At 42.9% G+C, this 23,542-nt stretch overlaps 1 protein-coding gene across 6 annotated transcripts in view; it reads right to left on the bottom strand.

The window, feature by feature from the left end:
* KCNK12 (potassium two pore domain channel subfamily K member 12) overlaps positions 1-23,542 on the bottom strand; it is a 108,875-nt gene that overhangs the window by 41,514 nt on the left and 43,819 nt on the right. For 5 of the 6 annotated variants that reach the window (XM_090134707.1, XM_090134709.1, XM_090134705.1 and 2 more), the window contains exon 1: positions 7,480-7,831. The exons of the other annotated variant lie outside the window; for it this stretch is intronic. In XM_090134707.1, the coding sequence (XP_089990833.1) occupies positions 7,480-7,831 (352 nt within the window). Of the gene's footprint in view, positions 1-7,479; positions 7,832-23,542 lie in introns of those variants that run through there. 6 annotated transcript variants of the gene reach the window in all.

The following is a 23,542-nucleotide window of genomic DNA, read 5'->3' as shown; positions in this document are numbered from 1 at the left end:
AGCGTCCTTCTTAACTTCTCTGTTAACATAGAGGTCACACATAAACACTCTTCCAATGCATCAGGTTTTACTGCTGTTAAAACAGCATGCTCTTTCTTTTGACTGCAGACTGCAGTGTCCTTGTGAATTGCCCTAATCCAGCCCAAAGCTGCTTCTCCTGGTTGCCTCTACACCTGATTATCAGAGTCCTCTCTGGTTTGTTTTCTTTCCTTATCCTCCCAGCTGGGTGGAAAACACATTGCTATTGCATTTTCTGAAACTATGGTGGTGTTAAAAATAGAAAATTATAGCCCATACAGTCCTGAGTTGTTTGAATAAGTTATACTACTGTAGAAAAAACTTCCCTGTCCTAGAGGCTAATTGTCTTCATATCCTGCCTTAACAGCCGTTGCAGCTGTATCAGAGCCTTAATCTCACTGCAGGTCCTGCGCAGAAGCATCTGTCTCAGCTTGCTGTGCCACTGAACCTCAGCGAAAGCACAGAGATTTTGATACACTATCAGAGGACACATCTCTGAATTTAGAGAAACCACTCAGAAAAATCTGCAAAGAAAAGAATGATAAACAAGACACACATTCAGACTTGGTACCCATAGACATACATGATGACAGAGCTTCTGGACTCCAGGAGCTGCCACTTCTTTCCCTCCCCTGAGATGTGCCAAATGGCTGAAGCCATGCACTGCTATCTCTGACCTTTCCACAGCCTTTATAGAACTGATGATATAATTGTAGGTGAAGTTTCAAAAGTTGGCTTCTCTTGACATTATAATTCCTCACCCTTTAAAGCTGCTTCATCTCTTATTTTCCTCCTATGTTTTTGAGAATTGTGTATCTAAGCAACACTCTAAGAGGAAAAAGCTTACACTTTGTCATTTTCAATTGTTCAAACACAAGCATTCACATCAGCTTTTGTTGTTTATTAAAACTCGCAGCTGCATTTCAGACACCTGTGTGGACCCAAGGTTGCAGAAAAAAAAAAAATATTTACAGCTGTAATGAAAAAGAAAAAAATAATGCTATCCAGATTTTGTTATATTCCTGAGATCATATGGATATTATGAAAGATTACCTGCATGCCTACTCACAACACTGTTCCTGTCAGGCTAAGAAACAGCGCTATCTGAATTTCACCAGTGATCCTGGGCGTGTGCCTTACTTCTCCTCACGTGAAGTCTGAGACAACAAGGTGCTGCTCCTGGGCTTCCCAAGCCTCATAGCTGGGAAGGTTTGTCCTAAGGTTACATCACTGGCTCCTCTTTTGGCTGTACTAAAGCAAAAAGCTTGCAGATATTTTTTTTAAAAAAGGTATTTCTTGATAGCTGTCTTAGCTCTTCTGCTTTAAAAAGAGTAAACCTATAACGATGTACCTGTAGGACAAGAACAACTTAAACCTTCTGGGCAAGATCTTTTACGCTGACTATTTTTCTCCCACAAGCTCTTAAGCCACCTTCAGCTTGGACAGCTCTTCTACTTCCTTCAGGAAGACACAAGACCAAATTTTAAGGAACTGCACTAAAAATACAGCGTAACAGTACTACCCGGACTCATCAGTTATTTCTCATTTCCTATTTCTGCATTTAACTCTTCCTTCCTTAATAAGCATTTCCTCTGACTGCTGTTAAAGTTAATGATACTGAACGCCTTAGCCACTTCATTATTCACTTTTCATTTTTTCCAGCATTTTCCTGGTCCTGTCAGCTCTGTCAGTTAACAGCTGTTGTAAAATGACAAACTATTTTACCCCATTTTTTTTCACTGCAGCCCTTTCCAGCCAAGAAGACTTTGAGTAGACTTGACTCTATATACACATTAAGCACAAATGATACTGTAATTCTGTGTTTGTCCTCAGGAGATAAATGTTTGTCTGCACAACACTCAGCAAAGAAATGACAAAATATTTAATAACGAATAACCAAGAGGTTTTCACTCTTTTTTTTTTTTAATTGAAATTTACTAAACCATTGCTTTTTTCATCTATGAGCAAGGAGCATTTACTATGGATCTTTAAACAAGAGTAATAGCAGTGCCTCGCCCAAGTAATCCCCTACATTAGCATCAAACCTTTCAACTTCTTATCTTATTCCACTCCAAAGCTTTAATTACTTGAGAAGGCTGCTAATGCCTTGCTTCATCTAATGTAATTACATTTAATTTTCTTTCTGCTTCTCTTTGTTCAACTCTAGAGAGACTGCATTTGAACCTTCCACCATCTACAGTGCAGCACCCACTGCCATCAACAGACCCACAGAGCTCAGGGAGATGTATTACCCACAGCAGTGACACTCCAAGGAAGTGCTGACTGCACCAGGTCTGCAGCTGCGTTACAAACCAATAAAAGGATTAACATGGGATTTCCTAAAGCCCTGTAGAATGGCCCGCTGTTGACTTCAGCTGAAGCAGGCAATTGCAGAGACATAAAATTAAATATATCAGATTTGTGCAGATTGCTATGCAACTGCATACTTAGGTTAAAAATATTTTTATTTTATTTAAATGCTTCTGTTCACAGAAGATTTTACTAGCACTATTACGATTTTCATCTGCTCCAGTTCTCCAGCGTGAACCTCATTCTATGTCCTCACCTACCTCATCCCCAAATGCATTCAGATATGTGCTTGGTGCTGACACACTATGAAAACTATTTATTTTGATAAAGGTAAGCAAACTCCACAGTACCATGGATAGAGGTTATGTTCCCAGTTAAAAAAAAAAAAGCTGTCTTCATAGTAAAAAAAAATAGGGATGAAATGTTCCAAGTTGGTTTTTCATTGTTCTAACCATGCTGCTACTACAACCAGCTGTAAATTCTCAGTGACTTCAATAGCTGCAAAGGTACATTACTGCTGCAGTCAGTAAAATAAAGATATCCATCGTATTTTCCAGCATAACAAGAGGAGTGGACATTGACTGTTACATGAAGTTAACAGTCAATAGATCTATCCCATAATTATTTTTCTGTTTTGTTCACAATGAAGAGCAACTGAAGTCTGCATAAAAGCAAGGCAGAATGCTTGTAAAAGTGAGAAAAAATGAAGGAGTTTGTATGTTCTGCAACAAACAGAAGACAGCCTGAGAAGGGAGAAAAATTTAGACTGCAAAAAGAAACAAGGGTCAATAGCAGGACTAACACTGGGGTGATGAGGAAGAGAAAGAAACGTAAAGCTTTACTTTCAAGTTGTTTTTTGATAGTTATTAATTTGAAAGATTGCAAAGATGCAAAACAAGTATTCAAAATCTAATAAAACATCAGTAGTGGAAGGCATGCTAATTGGGAAGGAGGGAGCAGAAGCTGGAGGAATTAAGAATGCCTGGGTGATGGGAGAGTGTCAGATAAGCTGTAACACAAGGAAAGGGGCGAGATATCCAGGGGAATGACATGGATGGCAGAGGCTGGGGGCTGGACAGGCTACCTGGGAAGACCAACTAACCAACCAAACTGCAACAACAAAAAACACATCAAAAAACACCCCCAAAATAAACTTAAGGTGAAACCCTTCATCAGGAACACCTCAAGTCACCCGCATAATTATGTGGATGCTCTCCAAGTACAGCTTCCCATGGCCACTCTCCACTACAAAGCCGCAAACTGTGATTTAGATTACTTTCCTGCTTGGAGCTTTCAACTCATATCCAGACATTCGGGAGCTTCTCACCAGTGGTAGATAAAGAAATTTATGCCCCCTGGGGTTGGGGCTGGGAGGGCAACTCAACCCAACCCAACCCGTTCTGTGATTCTATGAGATATGCCGTTGAGCTGCTGATCCCCATCCTTTGCTCTGACTACGGGCAAGAAAACAACTGAGAGAGATTTGCCAAAATAGTGATCAAAACATCCCGCATGCCTAAGGGATCCAATCTGGCCAGAGCAGACCAAACTGGAAAACACTCTCTTGCTGGCCCTGGATTGTATAGAGGGTGGCAAAGAAACTGAGCAGACTTGCAGCTTAGTAATACTGCTTGTTCTTCCAACTACTTTCCCGATTGCTTCTTTTGTTTGGACTTCAACGGGTTCAAACCTGGAAGCAACTGCTCCCTAATGTGAACCCTTTGCAAAAGCATCCCAGAATTGCAGAGTCCCAAGGAAACACAATGCTGATGCTGACTGGGAGCACACTTTGGGCTGCCACCTTTGGGTTTGCACTGGCCATATAAATGATGAAACTGCATCCGCAAATAGCCAGAACCTTCCCCAGCTACCACTTAAATACAGCACCAAAGAAGATAGAGCAAATCTATTTTCACCTTAACCCTTCAGACAATCAAGGTTATTTGTGAAATTACTTGCCAAATTAACATACGAAATGCTTTTGGGCAGGCTAACTCAATGGCTGCTGATATCACAGTCCAATATCTGATCAGGTTCTTGCAGAGCCTCCCAACTCCCTCCCTTTTGCATCTTGCTTCCACTGAACTGCCACCTTCAGCACATCCGGACCTCTGGGTTTCTTCAGACAACTTTGACGTAGAGCCAAAGGAGCTTTAGAAGGGTGGCTTATGCTGTCCAAGTTTCAGAGCAGCCAGAGATGGTGACGCTGGGTGCATACAGAGGGCCCAGAGCAAACAGGGTCTAACCCCACTGACACCCAGTGGCCTTTTCTTAACCACCTATAACCTAGACCTAAACACACTTATTCCAAAACAATCCACCTGCAGTGAGGGTGCATTCTAAAAATCTTATGTTGAAAACTAATTTTTATGCACTGGAAAACATTGTTTGACCTCTCTATTTTTTGTATTATTTCTTTTTTTTTTTTACACCTGGCATGGATTTTGCTAAAGTAATTACACCACTTGATTTTCCAACAGATGTCAAAAAATGTGTACAAAAATGTGTACTTACATTTTAGAAACTTAACATTCTGACTGCATGAGGGGCCAATGTCTAAATATGTTTTAGTAGGCAAGTACCTGGCTTTTATTCTAACATTTATGGCAAGAAAAAAAACTTGATAGAAATTAGATTCATGGACTGAGTCAGAAATCCAGAGCTTCAGATGCTGCCCCATGTATTCTAAGCAGAATGTATACTTTCTAGTAGGATGGCCATCCATTGGAAAATCCATAACTGACGAAGCTGTGCTTCACATTATACCACAGAGAAACCTTGTCTGAATTATGCTCTGCTTTCAGTCTTTAAGAAAGTGCTGGAAACTATTTGTGATTTGCATTTGGGGAAGGAAAAAATAATTTGAAATTCTACTGCCAGCCAAACCAATGAATCAGGAATAAACTTCACCTAGGTGCTCCTTAAAGAAATGAGAACGGCAGTACTATAAATTGCACATATGAAAATACCTGTGGAAGCTCAAAGTAATGACTGAATTAATGGTGCAGACTGACAGCAAGCAATCACAAACCAGCCTTAAGAAGTTTCTTGCCTAGTTCTGAAAATCTGACATATTTAATGAAAAATAGATTTGGCATTTCATTATTCAGCCACAAACAATGCAATAATAAACCACGAATGCCCAGAGTACAATCGAGAGGGTGTTCTGTGCACTATTCAGCAGTCGCTTTGTGGGCTATTCAGGAAAATGCTGAAAGATTAGACTTAACAATTCATTTTAATTCTGCTTCCCTAAAGACCTCACTGATAAGCTTCTTGTCCCGAGGGTTTGCCTGTGCCCTGTGTTTGGTGTAATGATGCATGATGCAGAATTGCACCAAGGAAATTTAGGAGCTGAAGCACCAAATGGAAGCAGCGCAAAGGTCCTGCTGCAGAAGGGTGGAGAATGAGCCCATGTACCCAGCCAGGTGGAGGCCGGGAGCTTCTCCCCAGCCCTGCCCCACACCTACAAGGAAGATGGAAGGCCCACCCTGTGCCTTCACTGTGTGAAGGGATGAGGGAGTGGAGTACCCATCCAGCAGCACGGGGCTGCAGCTCAGTGAGAACTGGTGTGGGGAAGATGAGGACCTGAAGACACTCAGTGAGCTTTCTTTCGTCTAAGCTGGAACCCTTTGCGGGTAAGAGAGAGAGCAACTCGTGGGTGATGTCTCCTTTACAAGACAGTGTCTTTCTGTTGGTTAAGCTTTCTGGTGTGTTGCTAGGACAGGCATGTGTTCAGCTGAAGTAATAAAGCTGCTTTGACACATGTATCTGATACGGCAGTTGGGGAAGCAGGTTGTTTTGACTCTAAATGTCTGATAGCTCTAGGTGAAGTTAGGTAAAGATAGCTTTCTTCTTGTCAATGAATCATGACATGAACACAAGTGAATTTGCTCTGAATGACTATTATACTAAACACAATAACAGCTGACAGCAGAATCAAAGGCAGAGCAGATCGGTGGGCACCTAAATGAGCTGGCTGTGAGAGCCACCAGGTCTGTATGAAGGCTCTAGAGCTGCTCCCCTGGGGTATATGTTGATGCCGTGCTCCAGGTTGCACTGCAGGAGCATGAGAAACATACCCGTCTGTTTACACCTGCCAAGAGTGCTGAAAAGCCCCACTGAGTCCTTCATTCTGCCCAAAGGTGCAGTGACTGCAGACAGCAGGATGAAGTGGAGGTACAAACGTTTGCAAATGAGTAAGAAATCTTACATCTTCATGGCCATCCCAAAGAGAAGGCAGGGGCTGCAAAGAGGGGAATGTGTCTGCATGTGCACACCTCTGTCTGCTATTGCAGGTGCACGGACAGAGCATTTTGTTGGTTTGACAGTGCACCGACTCAGTTTTCCATCCGTTCAGCTCAGTAGTTGTGATCTTTTCACAACTGCGTGTTTCTGAGATGCAGGCCTAACAAAGTTAGATTAAGATGTTGTTTTAATGCCTGTTTTACCGAATGGACTCTAAGAAGGAAAGTTAACGGAATTATTCAGTGCAAAAATTAACGATGCTTAACAGCACTGCTGCAGTCATCATCACGGCTGTGCTACAGAGCTCAGCCACTACAGATGAAACGTTTTCTGAACCAAACGAGTGTAAGCACAACAGGGAGCTGTGCGCTTCCTTCTTTTTAATAAAGCAAAGCACGACGTGTACGCTCTGCGGCCCCAGGGCAATTTGCTCGTTATGGAACTTAGAAAGTGGCGGAGTGAGGAAACGAGCCCGCTGTGTCTGCAGGGACACGGCTCCTAAAGCAACACCGCGGGCTACGGACAGTCTAAATTTACCTGGGGTGAATCTCCCAGCAGCTCTCAATGGGGCAACGCTAGAGTAAAATAAAATTCCTCCCCACCAAACCATTCTCCCATCCAGCACCGCTCTTTCCAACCACCGTGCCGCCGCCGATAACCGCCGCCAGCCGCGGCCAGCGGCGCTCAGGGGACGCGTCGCTGCGCTACCCGGCGGGCGGCTTTGCACATCTCACGTCTTCGTTCTCAGACGCGCCTCAACTTTGCCAGCCCTTACAGACGAAAAGAGCGGCACTGCGCCCAGCGGCGGTCCGCAGCGCTCGGAGCGGCCGTCCCGGCGCTGCCCCGCGGGACCCTCCCGGGAGCCGGGCTGCCCCGAGCGGGACCCCTGCAGCGCTCACCTACCTATGGTGGAGACGACGGTGCCCACGAAGTAGAAGGCTCCGGGGAAGTCCCAGCGGGGCCGCAGGGCGTCGACGCGGATGCCCGCGGCCATGGCCGCCTCGTAGCTCCGCAGGAAGGCGCGCAGCTCGGGCAGGCTGATGTTGAAGATGCGGCTGAAGTTGTGCAGGGTCCGGTTCCAGCGCAGCTGCGCCGCCGCCTCCGACGGGCTCTCGAGGGCCGAGAAGACGGTGGCGCCGGCGCTCAGGTACGCCGCGATGAGGGCGGCCAGCAGCAGGAACCGCCCGTTGTCCTCGTTGAGGGGCGCCGGGCGCCGGCGGCGGCGAGGACCCGCCGCCCCCCGCCGCGGCATCATCCGGGGAGCGGCGCGGCGGCGGCGGGGGCCGCGGGCACGGGCGGGCGCGGAGCGGCGGCTTCGCTGCGGGGGCCGCGGCTTCGCTGCGGGGGCCGCGGCTCTGAGTCATCCCCCGGCGGGGCCGGCGGCGGCGGCGGCCCCGGGGCCTCGGGCTGCTGCGGCGCGGCCTCGCCGGCGCACCTCGGCGCGGCCATGAGGGCGGCGGCGGCCCCGCCGCGGGCGAGACCGCCGCGGGGAGGCGGAGGCTCCGCGCCGCGCCCGGTCGACGGCGGGCGGCGCGGAACCCCGGGGCGGGGGGTGGGGGAGGTGGGGAGCCGCGCACCGGGCGGGAGGGCCGCCCCGGCCCCGCGCCGCGCTCACGGGCCCCGGGCCGCCGTGCCGGGGGCGGGACGGGACGGGATGGGGCGGGGCGGCTCCGTCGCGGCCCCCGCGAGGGTCCGCCGTCCGGCCCGGACCCGCCCCGAGCGCCGCGGCACGTCGGAGGGCTCGCGGCGCTGAGGGACGTCCGGCCCCGCGGGCGGCTTTGCTCGTGCCGCTGCCCCGTGCCAAAAGAGGCGGCTTCGGGGCAGCCGCTCTGCGAATTCGCAGGGAACGAATGAATCGCAGGCGTTTCGAGGTGCTGCTCCGATTCCAGTTTCTGGACTGTGCAAAGTTAGACCCAGCGCCGCGTTGCCGGCGCCGAACTCCAGCTTAGTTGGAGCCTGCGGCTCTAAGGTCGCTTTTCGCGAAGCCGTTTCTGCAGGACGCGCACTGCAGCCTCCGCTGTCCATTGGACTGCAGGAAGGACCGCAACCCCTTCCCGAGAGACTCTGTTTAACGGTAGTTGGATTTCTTTGCTTGTAACTCATGCCAGTAAAGTGTTGCAAAGAGGATGGGAGTGCTGGCAGCCCTGCCAGCGGGGGCTTGAGTGCAAACAGACCCTGAGCGCCACATCTCCGTGTTTCCCAAACAGCTCCAGGGACGGGTCCTCCACCGCCTCCCTGGGCAGCCTGTTCCAAATGGAACAACTTAGTTTACAGTGTACTTGGCTGTCATGTTTCGGTAGCCACTGATGGGTTTAATTGTAACTTCTTTGCCATTCTTGCTTCTGTGTTAAAGCATTTTGTTTGTAGAGGTGGAAGGAGTGTGTCCAAGCAGAAGTACTGGAGAAGATTTTCAGTCTCAAAAGGACTAATATCATGTGCAGTCCTTAATAAAATGGGGCTGCTGTTTCAAAGTATCAGAGGTGTACCACTATAAATGCTAAAACCAAAAAAAAAAAATCAAACAATTAAGCCAGTAAAGCACAAACTCAGTAGCTGTGCAAGTCATTGCAGATCTCAAGGACAAAAGAAGAGAGAAGAAGTGAGAAATTGTAGCAGATCTAATCAAGACCCCATCAAAACAAGTGTGATGTAATAGGTCAGATATGGACCATACATCTCCTTTCGGGTGATGTGCTGCCTATGGAAGGATGCCACTGGTGGGATGCTGATTGGAATTGCATAATAGATAGGAAATGCTCTTGTAAATTTCCATCAAGAAATGGAAGAAGCTTAGAGTGAAGAAAGAAGTTTCTTATGAAAGAAACAAGCTTAAGCAATAAAGAACATGGCTTGGCTATTCCAGCACTGAAAAGACGATATTCTGAGTGTCATTGAATTGCAGCCTGTAAGAATTAGAGCTTTGTCAGATTTTCAAAATGTTTTGACAACTTATTTCTCTTAAGGTTTTTAACTCTTGAGATTTGTCACCGTTTTGCAAAAGTGCTTTTTTTTTTTTAGCTATGGGGGGATAAAAAAAAGTGTCCATATAAATAGTTTTTTAATTGAAGTTCTTCGTGCAAATGCACAGTCCTTTTGTAAGCAGCTAACTGCTGGATGAATTCAAAGTTCTGGATGCAAGTCCTCGCATGACTTTGGCTTAAAGGAAGGTCCTGGTTTCTGTTGATTTGATAGAGGTACCAGAGTTTGTTTGAGGAAATGTCTTGAAGCTGGTGCTGAATCTCTAATTAGGGAGAACTCCTAAAGGCAATCATTTGTTGAAATGAATTGCTTAATTAATTGAATAAAATAACCAGACGTGGAAAAAAAAAACAAACAAAAACAAACAAACAAAAAAAACCCACTGTTTAAAACTGTTTGCCTAGCAATTTTTTAAATGCTGATGGTCAGCCATAAATCTGGTTTCATGTTAAAACTGGGTCACTGAGCTGTGGGTTCATTGGGACCCAGCTTCCTCTGCACGGTATCAGCCATTTTGTTTGCCAGGGGGACAGTGTTCATGAAGACTCTCATTTTAATAATCCAACTGTGATGTTTATGTTATTAGCTTAGTTGTTTAGAGTGGAGCTCGTGCAAAGAAATGAGATGCATTCATTAAATGTTTAATTAACTCATTGTCTGGAAACAGGTTGTAACACTGAATATCATGTCCCACTCGTAGAGAATACCATTTATTATGGTATTTTAAAACAGCCCAGCTACTGTTGATCCTTTCAAGGGAATGGTTCTCCTCTTGTGTGGGTGAAATCATTAGATTACCATCCATGCTTTGACTGGATGGCTTACACCCACATTAGCAAGTCCACTGGTTTTGACCTCAGTGGTACTAAGACCTCCACAGATGGATGGATGTTTGGTTTCAAGCTTCACCCCTATATGTCCTCACTGATGCTGCAACAAATATGTGCTAGAAGAAAAAATGCAATTGGTTAATTTAGAAGATTTTAACCACTATATTGACATAGAATAGTCTCAAGTAATTATGTGGAGATGTCTCTGGCTTCATGAAAACAAATGTGCAGTACAGTTTCAGACCTAGAGTGTATGGCTGATTTGAAGTAGTCAGATTTTCTAAACTGATGTGACCAAAGACAAATTATGCATCTGTAAATATTACTGTAGCTGTGAATACTGTGCAGATACTTTTCCTTTACTCTTTATACAGTCCAATATTCTTTAGTTTTTGATTTGTAACACATGCCAATGAAATCACTTTCCAGTTTTTGGTTAACTGGATGCTTACCAAACTACATGAAATACAATGGCACTCTTCTTCATTTTTGCTTCCTGATACTTAGAACAAGAACAGATTGAGATAATGAAGGACATGCAAAACGCAAAGGCAAAAGACTGTTTACATGGAACCTTAGACATTACTAACTCCAGTTCTTCCTCAAGAAGAATTCTGATGGCTTTTGAAACAAAACACCAGAGCAGTAACCTGAATGGCCATATATACTCTCTTGTCTCTTAATGTGTTGGGGTGAACTGGGGAGAGGAGAGAGAAAAGAGAAAACAGGCAGGTTGATAGCTTGTCTTGAAGATACGTGTTAGCTACTGCAGCCTGTGGAGTTAAAACCAACTCATTTTATGGGCTAGCTATAGCATACAGTCTGTCTTGAGACTTGAGGCTGAAACATATATCAGATGATTCTGTACTGTGTAAAACCTTGTTATCCCATCTGGAGCACTATTGTCAGAGCAGAGCTGAAGAAATTGATAAGATAAACTCAAGAATCCTTTGAGAACCCTTTCCTTTATTCCCAAATTCAAAATCAAGTCACGGCAAGAAATAGGAGTCAACTACATGTGAGTTTTGGCTTGCTAGCCAATTTCAGGAGGTGTGATCCTATCTGCTGCTATGAGCATCCTGAGAATGCTGATATACTCTTACTTGCCAACAAAGCCAATGGAAGCTGAAGGCACCCAGCATCTTGTGTGGTTTGTTTTGCATTCAAATGAGTTATTTTCATCTCAGTCTTTGGCAGCATGAAACCTCACATTTTGTGGCCAAACCTTCCACTCTGGTGGGTAATCTTCCTATTTGTTTTGCTAATTAGTTTTCTATTATTGCTTTGCATAGGGAAGTCTGTTAGTGCCTAGGCATTCAAAGGATTTTTAATGCATTTAACAATGGAAATACAGCATTCTAAAACTCCATGAAAAACAACTATGATGTCTCTTAAAACTTATGAAGGATAATTTCTGAATAGAATATACAACCTGCTGTAGAATTCATGTAGAATAATAGATAACCAGTCACTTCCTTGGCTTTTTTTTTGTTTGTTTGTTTTGGTGTTTTTTTTTTTTTTTTTTGGAACTCATCTTGTTCAATGCAACCCAGGCCAAGATTTTCTGAACAGATTGACATCCTTCAGCTCTCCAAGCTAAGGTAGAACTTCTGAAAGGTCTGAATGGCCAATTAGGCAATGAAAGTGTGATGCAGCCTACCATTCCTCTTGACAATAACTTCGAGGAAAAAAGAGAAGCTCTTTGGAAAAAATCTCCCTCTCTATCATGATGAAGGAGGTAAGAGTTACTGCGTGCAAACTTCTTTTGAACATGTGGTCCCTATAATCAGACACAGCATCTCAGAATATCCCAAGTTGGAAAGGACCCACAAAGATCACTGACCCCAAACCCTGTGGCTGAGAGTGATGTCCAAACACTCCTTAAGCTTCAGCACTGGGACCGTGCCCACCACCCTCAGGGGCATAGCCTTTCCCTGACCCCCCAGCACAGCTCCATGCTGTTCCCTCAGGCTCGGTTGCTGTCACACAGATCAGAGCTCAGTGCTGCCCTCCGCTCCCTGTGAGGAGTTGCAGCCATCATGAAGCCTCCCCACAGCTCTTCTGCTCTGTGCTGAGCAAACCCAGGGGCTTCAGCTGCTCCCCCAGTCTGCATGTATATCCAGGGCTGCCCCATCCCAGGTGCAGAACCGGCACTGCTCTTGTTAAACTTCATGCAGTTGGTGACTGTCCAGCCTACTGATTTGCCAAGATCTCTCTGCAAGACCTCTCTACCCTCAAAGGAGTCAATAGCTCCAGATAATTTATAAACAGAGAAGACTGGCACTAAAGTGGACTGCCAAGGAACCCTACTAGTGATAGGTGACCAGCCTGAAATAACTGCATTTACTGTAACTTTTTGAGCTGACTGAATCTATCTGCCAATTGTTTACCCACTGCATTATACCTTTGTCTATTGAACATTTTGTTCAGAAGGATATTGAGAGAAACAAAATAAAAAGCTGTGCTGAAATGTAAAAGGATTACAACAGCTGGCTTCCCAGTCTTTCCAGGCTTGAATCAAAGTGGCTTGAGGTTCCTACTACCACAGAGGGGAGAGGTGGATGAAGAGATGGGTGGATGGAGAGATGCGTGGACAGATAGATGCAGATTTGTTACTAATATTTTTCAAGTGTCTGCAGAATGGGATCGATGCAGCTCTTGTGAAAACTGCAGCCTCCAAATCCACACTTGCCTGTGAACTGCCAGGAGCTTGCCAGGAAAGGAAGTAATTTTAGAGTGTGATTTGGAAAATGATTCAGTTAAAAAATTGCTATTTTTGAAGGGCTACTTTCCACTGGGATTCAGTGCACAGTTCTTTCAGAGAAGCACATGTCTTACTGCTGCAAAGCATGGTGGAGGGGGAGGGTCTGCCTGGAGCTGGCAAGACCACACCACCACTGGGAGAAAAATCCATGGAAATGCTTCCTCCTTGCACTTCAATCTCACCCTGCAAGTGAGATAGAAGGGTGAGTGCTTTAACCATGGATTGCTAGATAGAGATGGTGAAGGTAACTCTGTTCATGCTGTGTGGGAGATACACTGTCCCCAGAGGAGTGAACAGTCTTGTGCATCTGAAAATGTAGCTTCTAGATAGACTACATTTTGAGGCACAAAAGCCTACTTCTTCCCCTTGTCATAAAAGCCAATGACAGACTGAGGTATTTATCAAGTCATGAAATGGCAAGCAAACACCTTTTTCATGCCATCTGAGGATTCACTGTATGTATTATACAGCTCCAGTGTCTGGCTCCCTCCCCAGTTGCTCCAGCCGGTAGCACTGACATACAATCTGCTGAGCTGATGCTCAGTGCATTAGGCTGAGCCTTTACAGAACTGCAGAATAGAACTAGGCAAGAAAACATTGGTAACCTCTCTGGCTTGCTGGATTTGCTTTCTAGTATGAGAAGATGCGGGTAGAGTCCTTATGATGTAAATAGAGAGGGGTTGCAGGTAGAGATCTGATGATTTGATGGTTATCTGTGCTGCTGGCTCCTGTTGGTTAACAACAAACAGGTTAAAATGTCACCTCCACACTCAATTTCTATCTTGTGATGCTGGGTGATAGCCTTTTGAGTTCATTCATCCTGCTGAGCTTTAATATGCAAGTCCCTCTTGTGACTAAGAAACTTCATACAATTAAATTTGTTATTTAGGATGCATGGAGTTGAAGCATATGACATATACAAAACATGGCTGTGCTGTAGTTCACATGCAGGTATCAGGACTTCATGACACTGATGGCTTTAGGAGTCATTGGCATTTACCACAATTGTGTCTGAATCCCTGATGTGATGAGTTGTTGAGTTTTGCAGACTGTGGACCCAGCCCAACTAAAATTTGCCTGTATATCCATGTATACACAATACATGGGAGCAGTTTTGCTTGAAATGAAAAGAAAAGCAGAGCCTACACTTGGTTGATCATCAGTTTGTTGTCTGTTATAGCTGTGCTGAAAATGTGAGTTCCTCAGTAGAAAGGTCACAGGGAGTACTACTGTATACAACTCGTCAATGAGGCATTGCAGGTTTATCTCACTCCCTGGAGTGACTGACTTTTAAGAAGGTGCTGTTTTCATCCCTGTCACACTCTCTTTTCTCTAACATTGATAGGAAGTGGAAGTTTGGGTTATTTCCTGAGAGGTTTCCCAGCTCCTGTTCACACTTTGGTATGCAGCAGATGAGTAGCCCAGCCTCAGGCCGTGTGAGAAAGCTTTGATATCCAGCAGCCTGGTCCCTGAGGCAGCAAATAGGGGTCAGCCACTCATCTGCTCACCTTGTGTGTAGCACAGAGATTGTTGACTCTTGCACTGACCTTGCCAAGTCTTGCACAGACACTGTCTGGTGAAACCATGATTCACTGTGAGAGGGCAAAAAATGATGCGAAAAGGGGGCATATTCTTTTGCTGTTTGGTTATTACTTCTTTTTCTGGGACATGTTTGTCTGAAGAGATATTATGGTATGTTTGCTGGGGAGGAGGAATGTATGAGGAAAGCAATATATCATTTCTTGAACAAATACTAGCTCTCAAGAAGCAGAAGGTAAAGAAAGAATGTGGCAGTCAATAGGCTGCCCTTTTACACTTGTCCATTGCTGCTTCAGTTTGGTGAGCAAACTGAGGAATGTGTTGAAAAATATCCAGTTCGTCACGTAGAGTGTTTTTCTTCCACGTAGCAATGCTTTGTATTTGTAACACAAGAGAACTACTGAGCCACTGAGCAAGCAAAAATACCTCAGGGAAAACATACAAAACTGCATCCAAGATCACATTCAGTCTTATCTGTGGGGGTCTTCCTTAACTTGGAAGTAGACTTCAGCCTTTCCAGATTTCTTATGTTTAGAGCTGGCTATTGCCAGTGTTCACCTGGGTATTACTGGAAAATTCAGTGAAGCTGTTTGGCAGCATTTTGCAGTTATTTTGCAAATGAGCAATCATAGCAGTGGAAGAGGTAAATCATACAGCTTCTTATATAAGACAAGCCATTGCCTTAGAGTACTGGGGTATGATTTAGCCTATAACAAGCACTTATCTGGTGAAAATGCATTAGTGGAACAATCTCCCCTGCTCCTCTTCCAAAAAAGAACAATGACAAAAAAGGTGCAGTGGAGAACATACGATATTGAAATATAGCTGTGTTATTTGCTTCAGGTATTAAAGACCTTAGAAAAGGAATGAGGTGAAGATAAAAGAATAATGAGGCAAAAGGTGCCTAACACTGGTCATTTCAAGTTTGAACTCAAAAACAGTAACACTGGTGGCCCAGCATGCCCATGATCACCTCTGTAGATCTGAATGGTAGGAGACAGGGAGAGAGGACAGAAAGGAAAACTTGCTTTATTAAAGAAGTTTCTGAAGATTCTGTCAGCCTTTCAGTCATCTTTTTTCTTTTAGTGGTAGTTTTTCTTCTAGATGCACAATCTCTATGCTGGCCCTTATGGTTGGTTAACTTCTAGTTAAATTAGCACAGTCTAATGCAGAAACTGGAAAACCTGCTTGACAAACTAGACTTTTCTTTTCTAAATCAGAGGTTCAGTGCATTAATACAGAACATTTTGGAGATATGAGAGCCATTCCCCAGGGAAGAAAGCTGCTTCTGAGCAGCGGAGCATTGCACCTCTCTGCCAGGCAGGGTCTGCTGGCTTCCCTTAAACTCCCATCTGCAGGTTCCTGTTTTGAGGTGCCTCAACGTCATTAGAATTCAGCCCACTCAGCCTCTATAGGCACAATACCACCAGCTACCACTCTTGGTCTAGTGGCCACCTCCTTTTTTTCCCCCCTCCAACTCTGTGCTGATATATCACATCATCTGGCTCCAGTTATTTTTCTTCCTCTTGCTTATTTTCTCTCCCAGTCTTTCTCCTGTTTCTTCCTTAGGTCAATAAGTATTCCAGAATAAAGTTTATTTTATTTTAAAGCATTATGGTAGCTGCACTGGAAATTGCAATGATAAGCATGTCTGGGATTATGGAAGGATTCCCACCACGCAGTGGGGACATGAAGAGTGTCCTATTGCCCTGAGAACCACTCTGACATGCTGTTCATGATACTAGGGCAGAAAACCAAGTTATGAAAAAGATGTGTGCTGTAGCAAGCAGGATTAATTCCTGTCAATGTGGCTTATTATATTCCAATGAAATGAAATGTATTCCTCCTCTCTTGAGCAGACTATGTTGATTTAATTTGTGTTTTATGATCAAGATCTTAAATTTTATATCTTGCAAATTTTTTAAGTAGCAAGCAGGGATTTAGCTGCATGAAAACCATTAATGTAAATACAGCTAACTCCCCATGCTCTTCTTTAAAGACTATTTTATACACAACAACATGGAATTTCTTTTCCCTGGCATCTTCAGGGAAACTGATCTGAAGGCAAGTGCACATTAAATTATTGCTCGTAAAGAAATAAGCATTTTTAGTAGTCTGATTTTTTTCTTGCTGACAAATGACAGGCAATGTATAATGCAGAAATCAAATAGCTGCTTTGTTCTTGGGAAAAGTAATAGAATAGTTTCATCTAGGAAATCACAGATTATTAATTTTATGTGTTCAGTGCACTGTCTTTTGTTTGTTTGTTTGTTTGTTTTTCATTTAGAGACTGCATATGCAGTAAGTCAGGGACACACATCATCTCCAGTTATTAGAAGAGGAGGACCATTCACTTTTCTAGCTGAAATTTTCTTAGCTTGGTTCCTTCTTCATGTACAAATAAAAATGCAAATTTGAGAATGCAAATGAAAAAAAAAAAAAAACATTTTCCCAGCAAAAGATGTTAATTTAACGTCACCTTAATGGCAGTATGTGGAAACTTATTTATGGGCTTTGGCTGAGCAAACCAAGTCTATAAATAGAGGGGCAGAAAAATGGAAATGACCAAGGAGACAAGTATCTGAATTTTATCAGTTGAGTACTGAACAGTTAGGAGCTGCTAGTGTGAATGCCTGGGTCTCACACACACTGACTGTTTATAGCTGATCTAGATAGCTCAGTTGGAAAGGATGCTCTGATTCTCCTAGTCCAGGTGCATCTCAGGAATTTGTTATTTGACAGCTATGAGAATTATGAATCCCAGGATTCCCTGATCCTGGTTTACTTCTAAGCTACATCATATGTAAGTAGATGAGGCTGAATTCTTGATGCCCGATTTCAATATGTGAGTCAGAGGAATAGAGCTCAAAGAATGAAAAATTCTGCTGAAAAGATAATATAATGTTGACCCAAGAGGAAATGAGTGTTATATTACCCACAAATACACTAAGAATGGATATTTGAAAAAATTCCTAGCTATTAAAGCAATCAACTTTATGAATATTCTTCCAGTAGGAAGAATGAAAGCAAAAAACCTTAACTACCTGTAAGGTAAGCTCTGAAATGCATCATATAAAGTGATAGCAGAAAACTGATTTTAGTAAGATGGTCCTAAGCATTATCTTAAATTTCAAGGTGGCTAAAACACAGACCTCAGTCATCCTAAACACTGAAACAGGTATCCTATTATCAGTACTGCAAATAAATTGGAAATTTTCTCACCCAGGATGAATTCACCGCATGTTCATTAGCTTCTATTCTATTTTACAATTCTATGCTTAGCAGGATATCTCAATGCTCTTTCATGGCTGTGTGGCTGTACTTTATAGAAATATACTACATATCAAATACAGTTTGCTGTCCAAGATTGACTACTTAACTTATTCTTACATCATCATTAAATGACAGAACGTTGTGTCCTCTAAACTGTTGCAAAAAGAATTTTAGAAAGCAAATCTCAGAAATAGGAAAATGATTCAAAAAGCATGTTTCCTGCCAATCAGCTAGATGACAAGCTTAAATGGATAAGCACTTGCAACCATGGTCTCATGTAGGAAAGTGTTCTTCCAAAAATGGCACACACTGTGGAATACATTTTCTAATCCTATCTACTATACCCTGATTTGCAGGAAAGCCACCTCTTGCACTTCCTCCTATATTTTAATCCTAACAGGATCACAAAAATGTGGTGGCAAAGCCTGTGCCATGGACCAGATCTTTTCTGACACAGTGTAATTGCTTGAAATCACCGACACTCTGTGGAAAGACTGGTCAGGTTTCCACAAGTGTACTCCATATTCACTGCATTAAATGTTCGTTTTTGAAAGTCAGCTGTGGTAGGTTGGCTGGAGAATGGATTTAGGGAGAGAGCTCAGCATAGTTTTGTTAGAAGAGTGGAAAACCAAAGCAAAAAAGAAATATGTCTGTTCTATTTTACAAACGCAAAGGTCCCTCAAGGTCTCTGCTATTCAGAACCCAGCAGGAATTTTCCAGCTGAGGAGAAAGAAAAGAAATGTTTACTAAAAGACAGATTGTGAGCATCAAGCTGTCTGTTCTTTAATTGATCTTTTACACTGAGCACATTCAAAAGATCTATACTCATGGTTAGGCTGTTATTTGGAAAGCCGACATAATAAATTCTACTGAGAAATGCTTTGTATTAAACCTGCAACCCGAGGATCTTTTAAAAAACAGCAATCATCTTGAATGTTCATTTCAAGACAGACGGTTCTTTGTACATCTAAAGAAATGATTTGTGCTTCAGACCCACCGGGTTTTTCTCCTGCTTGATTAAGAAGTGAAAGAAATAACACAAAGGGGAATAATGGATATTAAAGAGCTTTTTGTTAAGTGCCATGCTTTTGCACTGGAGGATGCTCCAGTCAAAAATCAACTCATCCTAAATTTTTGCACTCTTGATTCTATTCCTACTTACACCAGGTATGCTACACATCTGGAATAACCTCAAAACTTCACCGAAGTATTTTCAGCTGGCATAACGATCTGCCTTTCTAAAACAGCCTAGATCTGACACCTTTAAACTTAGAAGTTTGAAAACTAAGTGTGGATGTGCTCAGAAAGGGAAGTTGTTAAAGTTCAGTCCATGGGGCTGGACCCAGCTCAGTGAAACACCCTCTGAGAAGTCCAGAAATGCAGAAATAATGGTCAAATGCACTATCAGTTTGCTGAACAATTAGATTGCCATTTTTAGGACAGACACTTTTGTACTTAGTCATATCGACCTTTAGTTTCACTGCCAAGTGTTCCTTTTTGTGCTCTTTTCCCATCCTCCTCAGTCAATATCATCTTGATGAGATGACTAGTAATTAAATGATTAAGTTCTGCTTGGAAAATGTTCGATGCTTTTTGAATTTGCTGAAACTTTTGGATTGCTACTGCTAGAATATGAAGTCACAGAAAATGGATTCGATCTTTGCTGGTATGCTTCCTATCTGGCAACATGAACCTGGGTCCAGATCTCCTGGGTTTCTCTTAGTAGTCATCCACAAACTTGTTTCCCTCAATGGAGGAGCAAAACTATGCTTTGCTAAAAAGCTGAGATGAACATCTCTGTAGTCCCTCTTCCATCTGTTCCACCACTTCTCTGAGACTTGAATCCTCTGCAGTACCAGCAGAAGGGTAATAGCTGTAACCCATCTCTCTGATATTAAATTCCCTGGTACTAGTGGATTATGACCTTCAGCATTGTCGATATTATTAAGAACAATACTGTTATAATGGAAACTCAGTCAATAGTCAACTTTTACATTAATTGTTAAAGAATTTTTCTCTTAGCAGCCCAAAAGGAAGCAAATATCCTGGATCCATGGAAACATCTCAGACATAAAACTCACCAAACATTATGACTGACAGTTGTTGTTTCCCCTTTACTCTCACAGGAAGCCAAGGAATTAGAAAAGACATCGGTAGAAGAGAAAGGGGATACATGGTGCCATAGGTCCTTCATAACAAATGTTGCTAGCTTGTATCAACAGAATGCACTAGCAGTTCAGCTGTTTCTCAGAGGGGAACAGATTGCTTTCACTGCAGAGTTGATGCAACTTTTGGGGACCATCCAGCTTTGAGCTGCACTTCTGCTTCCAGTGCCTTGGCTAAGCACATATGCCCTGCTGGACTAGATGGTCCATCTGTGTGCCATTCACAGCACAGTGTGTGGGTGCACATATTGAGCCCAAGCAGCTCAGGACCTCTCTACAATGACTCCTACAACAAGAGGAGCATTTTCATATTCAAAAGTTTTTGGTGCTGCTGGAGAGGACTCCTGTGCTGGAGATCTTTTGAATAGAAACGTATCAGTTCTCAGTTATTACAGGATTTAAGTAACTTCTCATTTCTGCTTTGGCCATGAAATGTTTTCTTTCATTTCTATACCTGTTTGGGAAGAAAGCTTATAGCTGTCCTTCAGTGCCTCGAGGCATCAATTCTTCTGCAGAAAGAGAGAGCATATGGGAGCAGATACACAGAAGATAAACAGAGACGATGTCCTTGTAATGACGGTAACTGTTACCGGAGTGGAAGAAGGTTTATTTTGGTGTCCTTATAAAACAAGAAGCCAATAGCTTGTTGGATATTGTAGCACAATGCAGAACACACTCATTCGACCCTTACTAACAAAGAAGACTCTGAGTCAGGTGAGTTGAAGGCAGGTAAAATTTAAACCATCTTGCTTGTAACAAATGAAGCAGTGACTGATGGTGCAAGGGGAAGATAAGTAACTTAACTCAGGTCACAGAATATGATGGTGTACTCAGGATATCCTCCAGTTTGAGTGTGGAAAGAAGCTTGTACAGCTAAAAGCCCTAAAGTTCAGCAGCTCAGAATGTGGCTCACCAGCAATACTCTATAGTAATATTAAAGGAAAGAAAAATATATATGTATTTAGTGAGAATTTACTGCTGCTTTTAGCAGTCTTCCAGACATAAGCTTTCAGATAAATTTAAGTGCATTTACTGTGCTTGCAGCATGAAGTGCACTCTGATGGAGCATTTTCTGCAGCTTTAAGCTTTGCCTTGGTTTAAATAATTGAGAAAGTAATAGTGAATGATTAAAATTAGTAGAAAATGGTGTTTACTGAAAACATTAGAACTAGCTTTCTATGGGTAGCACCTTTATGCCTCTGAGCCTTTTGCTTGTCTATAGAAACAACCATCTCATTTCTCTCACCTGCCATCAGTAACACAGGAGTGCTTTACTTGTCTGAGCTCTTACATTGAAATACTGCCTTGTTCTTTCCTTGTTCCAGTCCAGACTGAAAAAGTACTCTTAACTTGGGTGTATGAAAAGTGTGAAAGCTACAGATCAACATGCGCCAGTTTCCCCTGTGAACTAAAAATTACTAGGGAAGAATTAGCCCCAAACGTTCTACCAAACATTGGTGTCTTGCTTTTTGTCATCTAGAAAACTGGCTAATTCATTCCTGTCATCAGAAATGCCACAATGCCACCTTTGGCTCAAATGTTTTTTAATTTTTATTTTATTTTATTTTATTTTATTTTATTTTATTTTATTTTATTTTATTTTATTATTATTATTTTGAGTGCTATGAGGTACTTGTGAACAAGTATCTGGGAGTAGGTGAAAAGTATCAGAGTAGGTGAAAAACTGAGAAATGCTCCTTGAGGTGCATCCCCGTACATGGCAAGAGGCTTGTTTTTCTAAGATGCACAGTACTTTAGCATACGGTATTGAGCAGCCTGGTGCTCACTATCAGTAGTAGTTCAGTATGAGGCTGACAGGGCATTGAAGCAGGCATGGTCTGGTTGTCTGGAGTCTGTAACATCTTCCCCCTTCAGCCTTCTATATGAAATAGAACAGTGAGCCTCTATTTTAAAAATAACTGTGGTGAGCTCTGAATCATCATGGACACAGGAGCTATTTGCTCTCCTGAACCTTGCCTTGACAACTTCTTTCCAAATCTGTGGAAAATATTACTGCTGTTTGATCAGGGAAAAACACTGCTTCCAAAAGAGAAGAATAGATAAATCTTTTTGTTTAATTTTATTGTTCTTTGCTAATATGTGGTATCTCAGCTCCTGAATTTTAGTTGATAATGCCATACAAAGTCATAGGTGGGAGTCGCACCTGTTTGGGCCATCACGTAAGATACTCTGAAGAGCTAAGAGATCAGCCCAGGATATTTCAAGCAGCCAACCATATCTCGCTTGGCCAAAGGTTGAGCTCACACAGTGCTCTCAATTCTTTGTTCTTTATGAGCTTACCCTTATTTTTCCACATAACATTTTTTAAAAATGGGACCTGATCACGCAGGGCAGCTGCTGTAACAGTGATTCCATAGGGCTGCCAGTCATGGCTGCGGAGGCCAAGACACAAGTATGCCTGAAATGTTACTAGAAGAGTGCTGCCTCTTTCAAGAGGAGCAAACCTTGACCACGGGCCCATTCTCCATGGTGCCAGATGGTTCTCTCATCCTTGGGTCTTCTCCTGCAGCTTTTAAGACTGTCTGCTACTGGAGGAGTAGTGGATTCTTGCCAACCATCATCCCCATACCTTGGGTCCCACACAATACTTCAAATCTGTGTTTAAATTGAGTTCTTTTTCAGGCATATAAATTACAGCAGTTTTAATCAGTGCGCTATATATTTTTATTACTGTGAATGAGCTCTGGAGACATTATTTATGAGGAATCAAGTGAGATTTTATGTCAGGAGTCTTAAAAGGTTTCTTATTACTTAATTAATTAAAAGCAACTTCACCAAAATCAGTGAAATTATGTAACAGAAAGCATGATCAGGGCTTTCTTTTGTCTTTACTTAGCACATCTGATTTGGACAATGTTTACTCAGTCTAATACTTAACACAAGACTGAGTGTCTGTTGCTCCAAGTCCTAAAATATTGCCTTTTTAATGCTAGACAGCAAACTTAAGATTTGTTAGATACCCAAGCTGAAATTGGAGAAAAAAAAAAGATGCTGAAAAAATGAGAGAGAAAGCCAACAGACAACCTGAGGAAACAGATTGGCAAACTGGTCTCAGGATACATGATGAGCTGCAGAAATTCAGAATTGAAATGGAAAATTGTTAAAGAAACAACATCTGTGGGCAGACAAATGTCCATCCGAATTATTTTTTCATGTTTTCAATGGGATCCATTTTTGCTACTCTTCAGTACTTGTCTAGAGGGAGGTGATAGGATATTTTATAGGGAGATACTTCTGTTTATTGTCTGGTAGACAGCAGAAGATTGTAGGAACTTCCTATACTTGGACCATCTGTATCTCAGTGGAATGTGCTGTGTGCCAGCTCACAGACTGAAAGGTAACTGGGGAATAGGAGGGATGGCAGACAAATGAACAGACAAGCTCTTGGGAAGGCA

The sequence above is a fragment of the Phasianus colchicus genome, chromosome 2 (assembly GCF_987193195.1).
Source record: "Phasianus colchicus chromosome 2, bPhaCol1.hap1.1, whole genome shotgun sequence".
Classification (NCBI taxonomy): Eukaryota; Metazoa; Chordata; class Aves; order Galliformes; family Phasianidae; genus Phasianus; species Phasianus colchicus.
The sequence above is the reverse complement of the archived record's forward strand: the minus strand, read 5'-3'. Positions and strand labels throughout refer to the sequence as shown.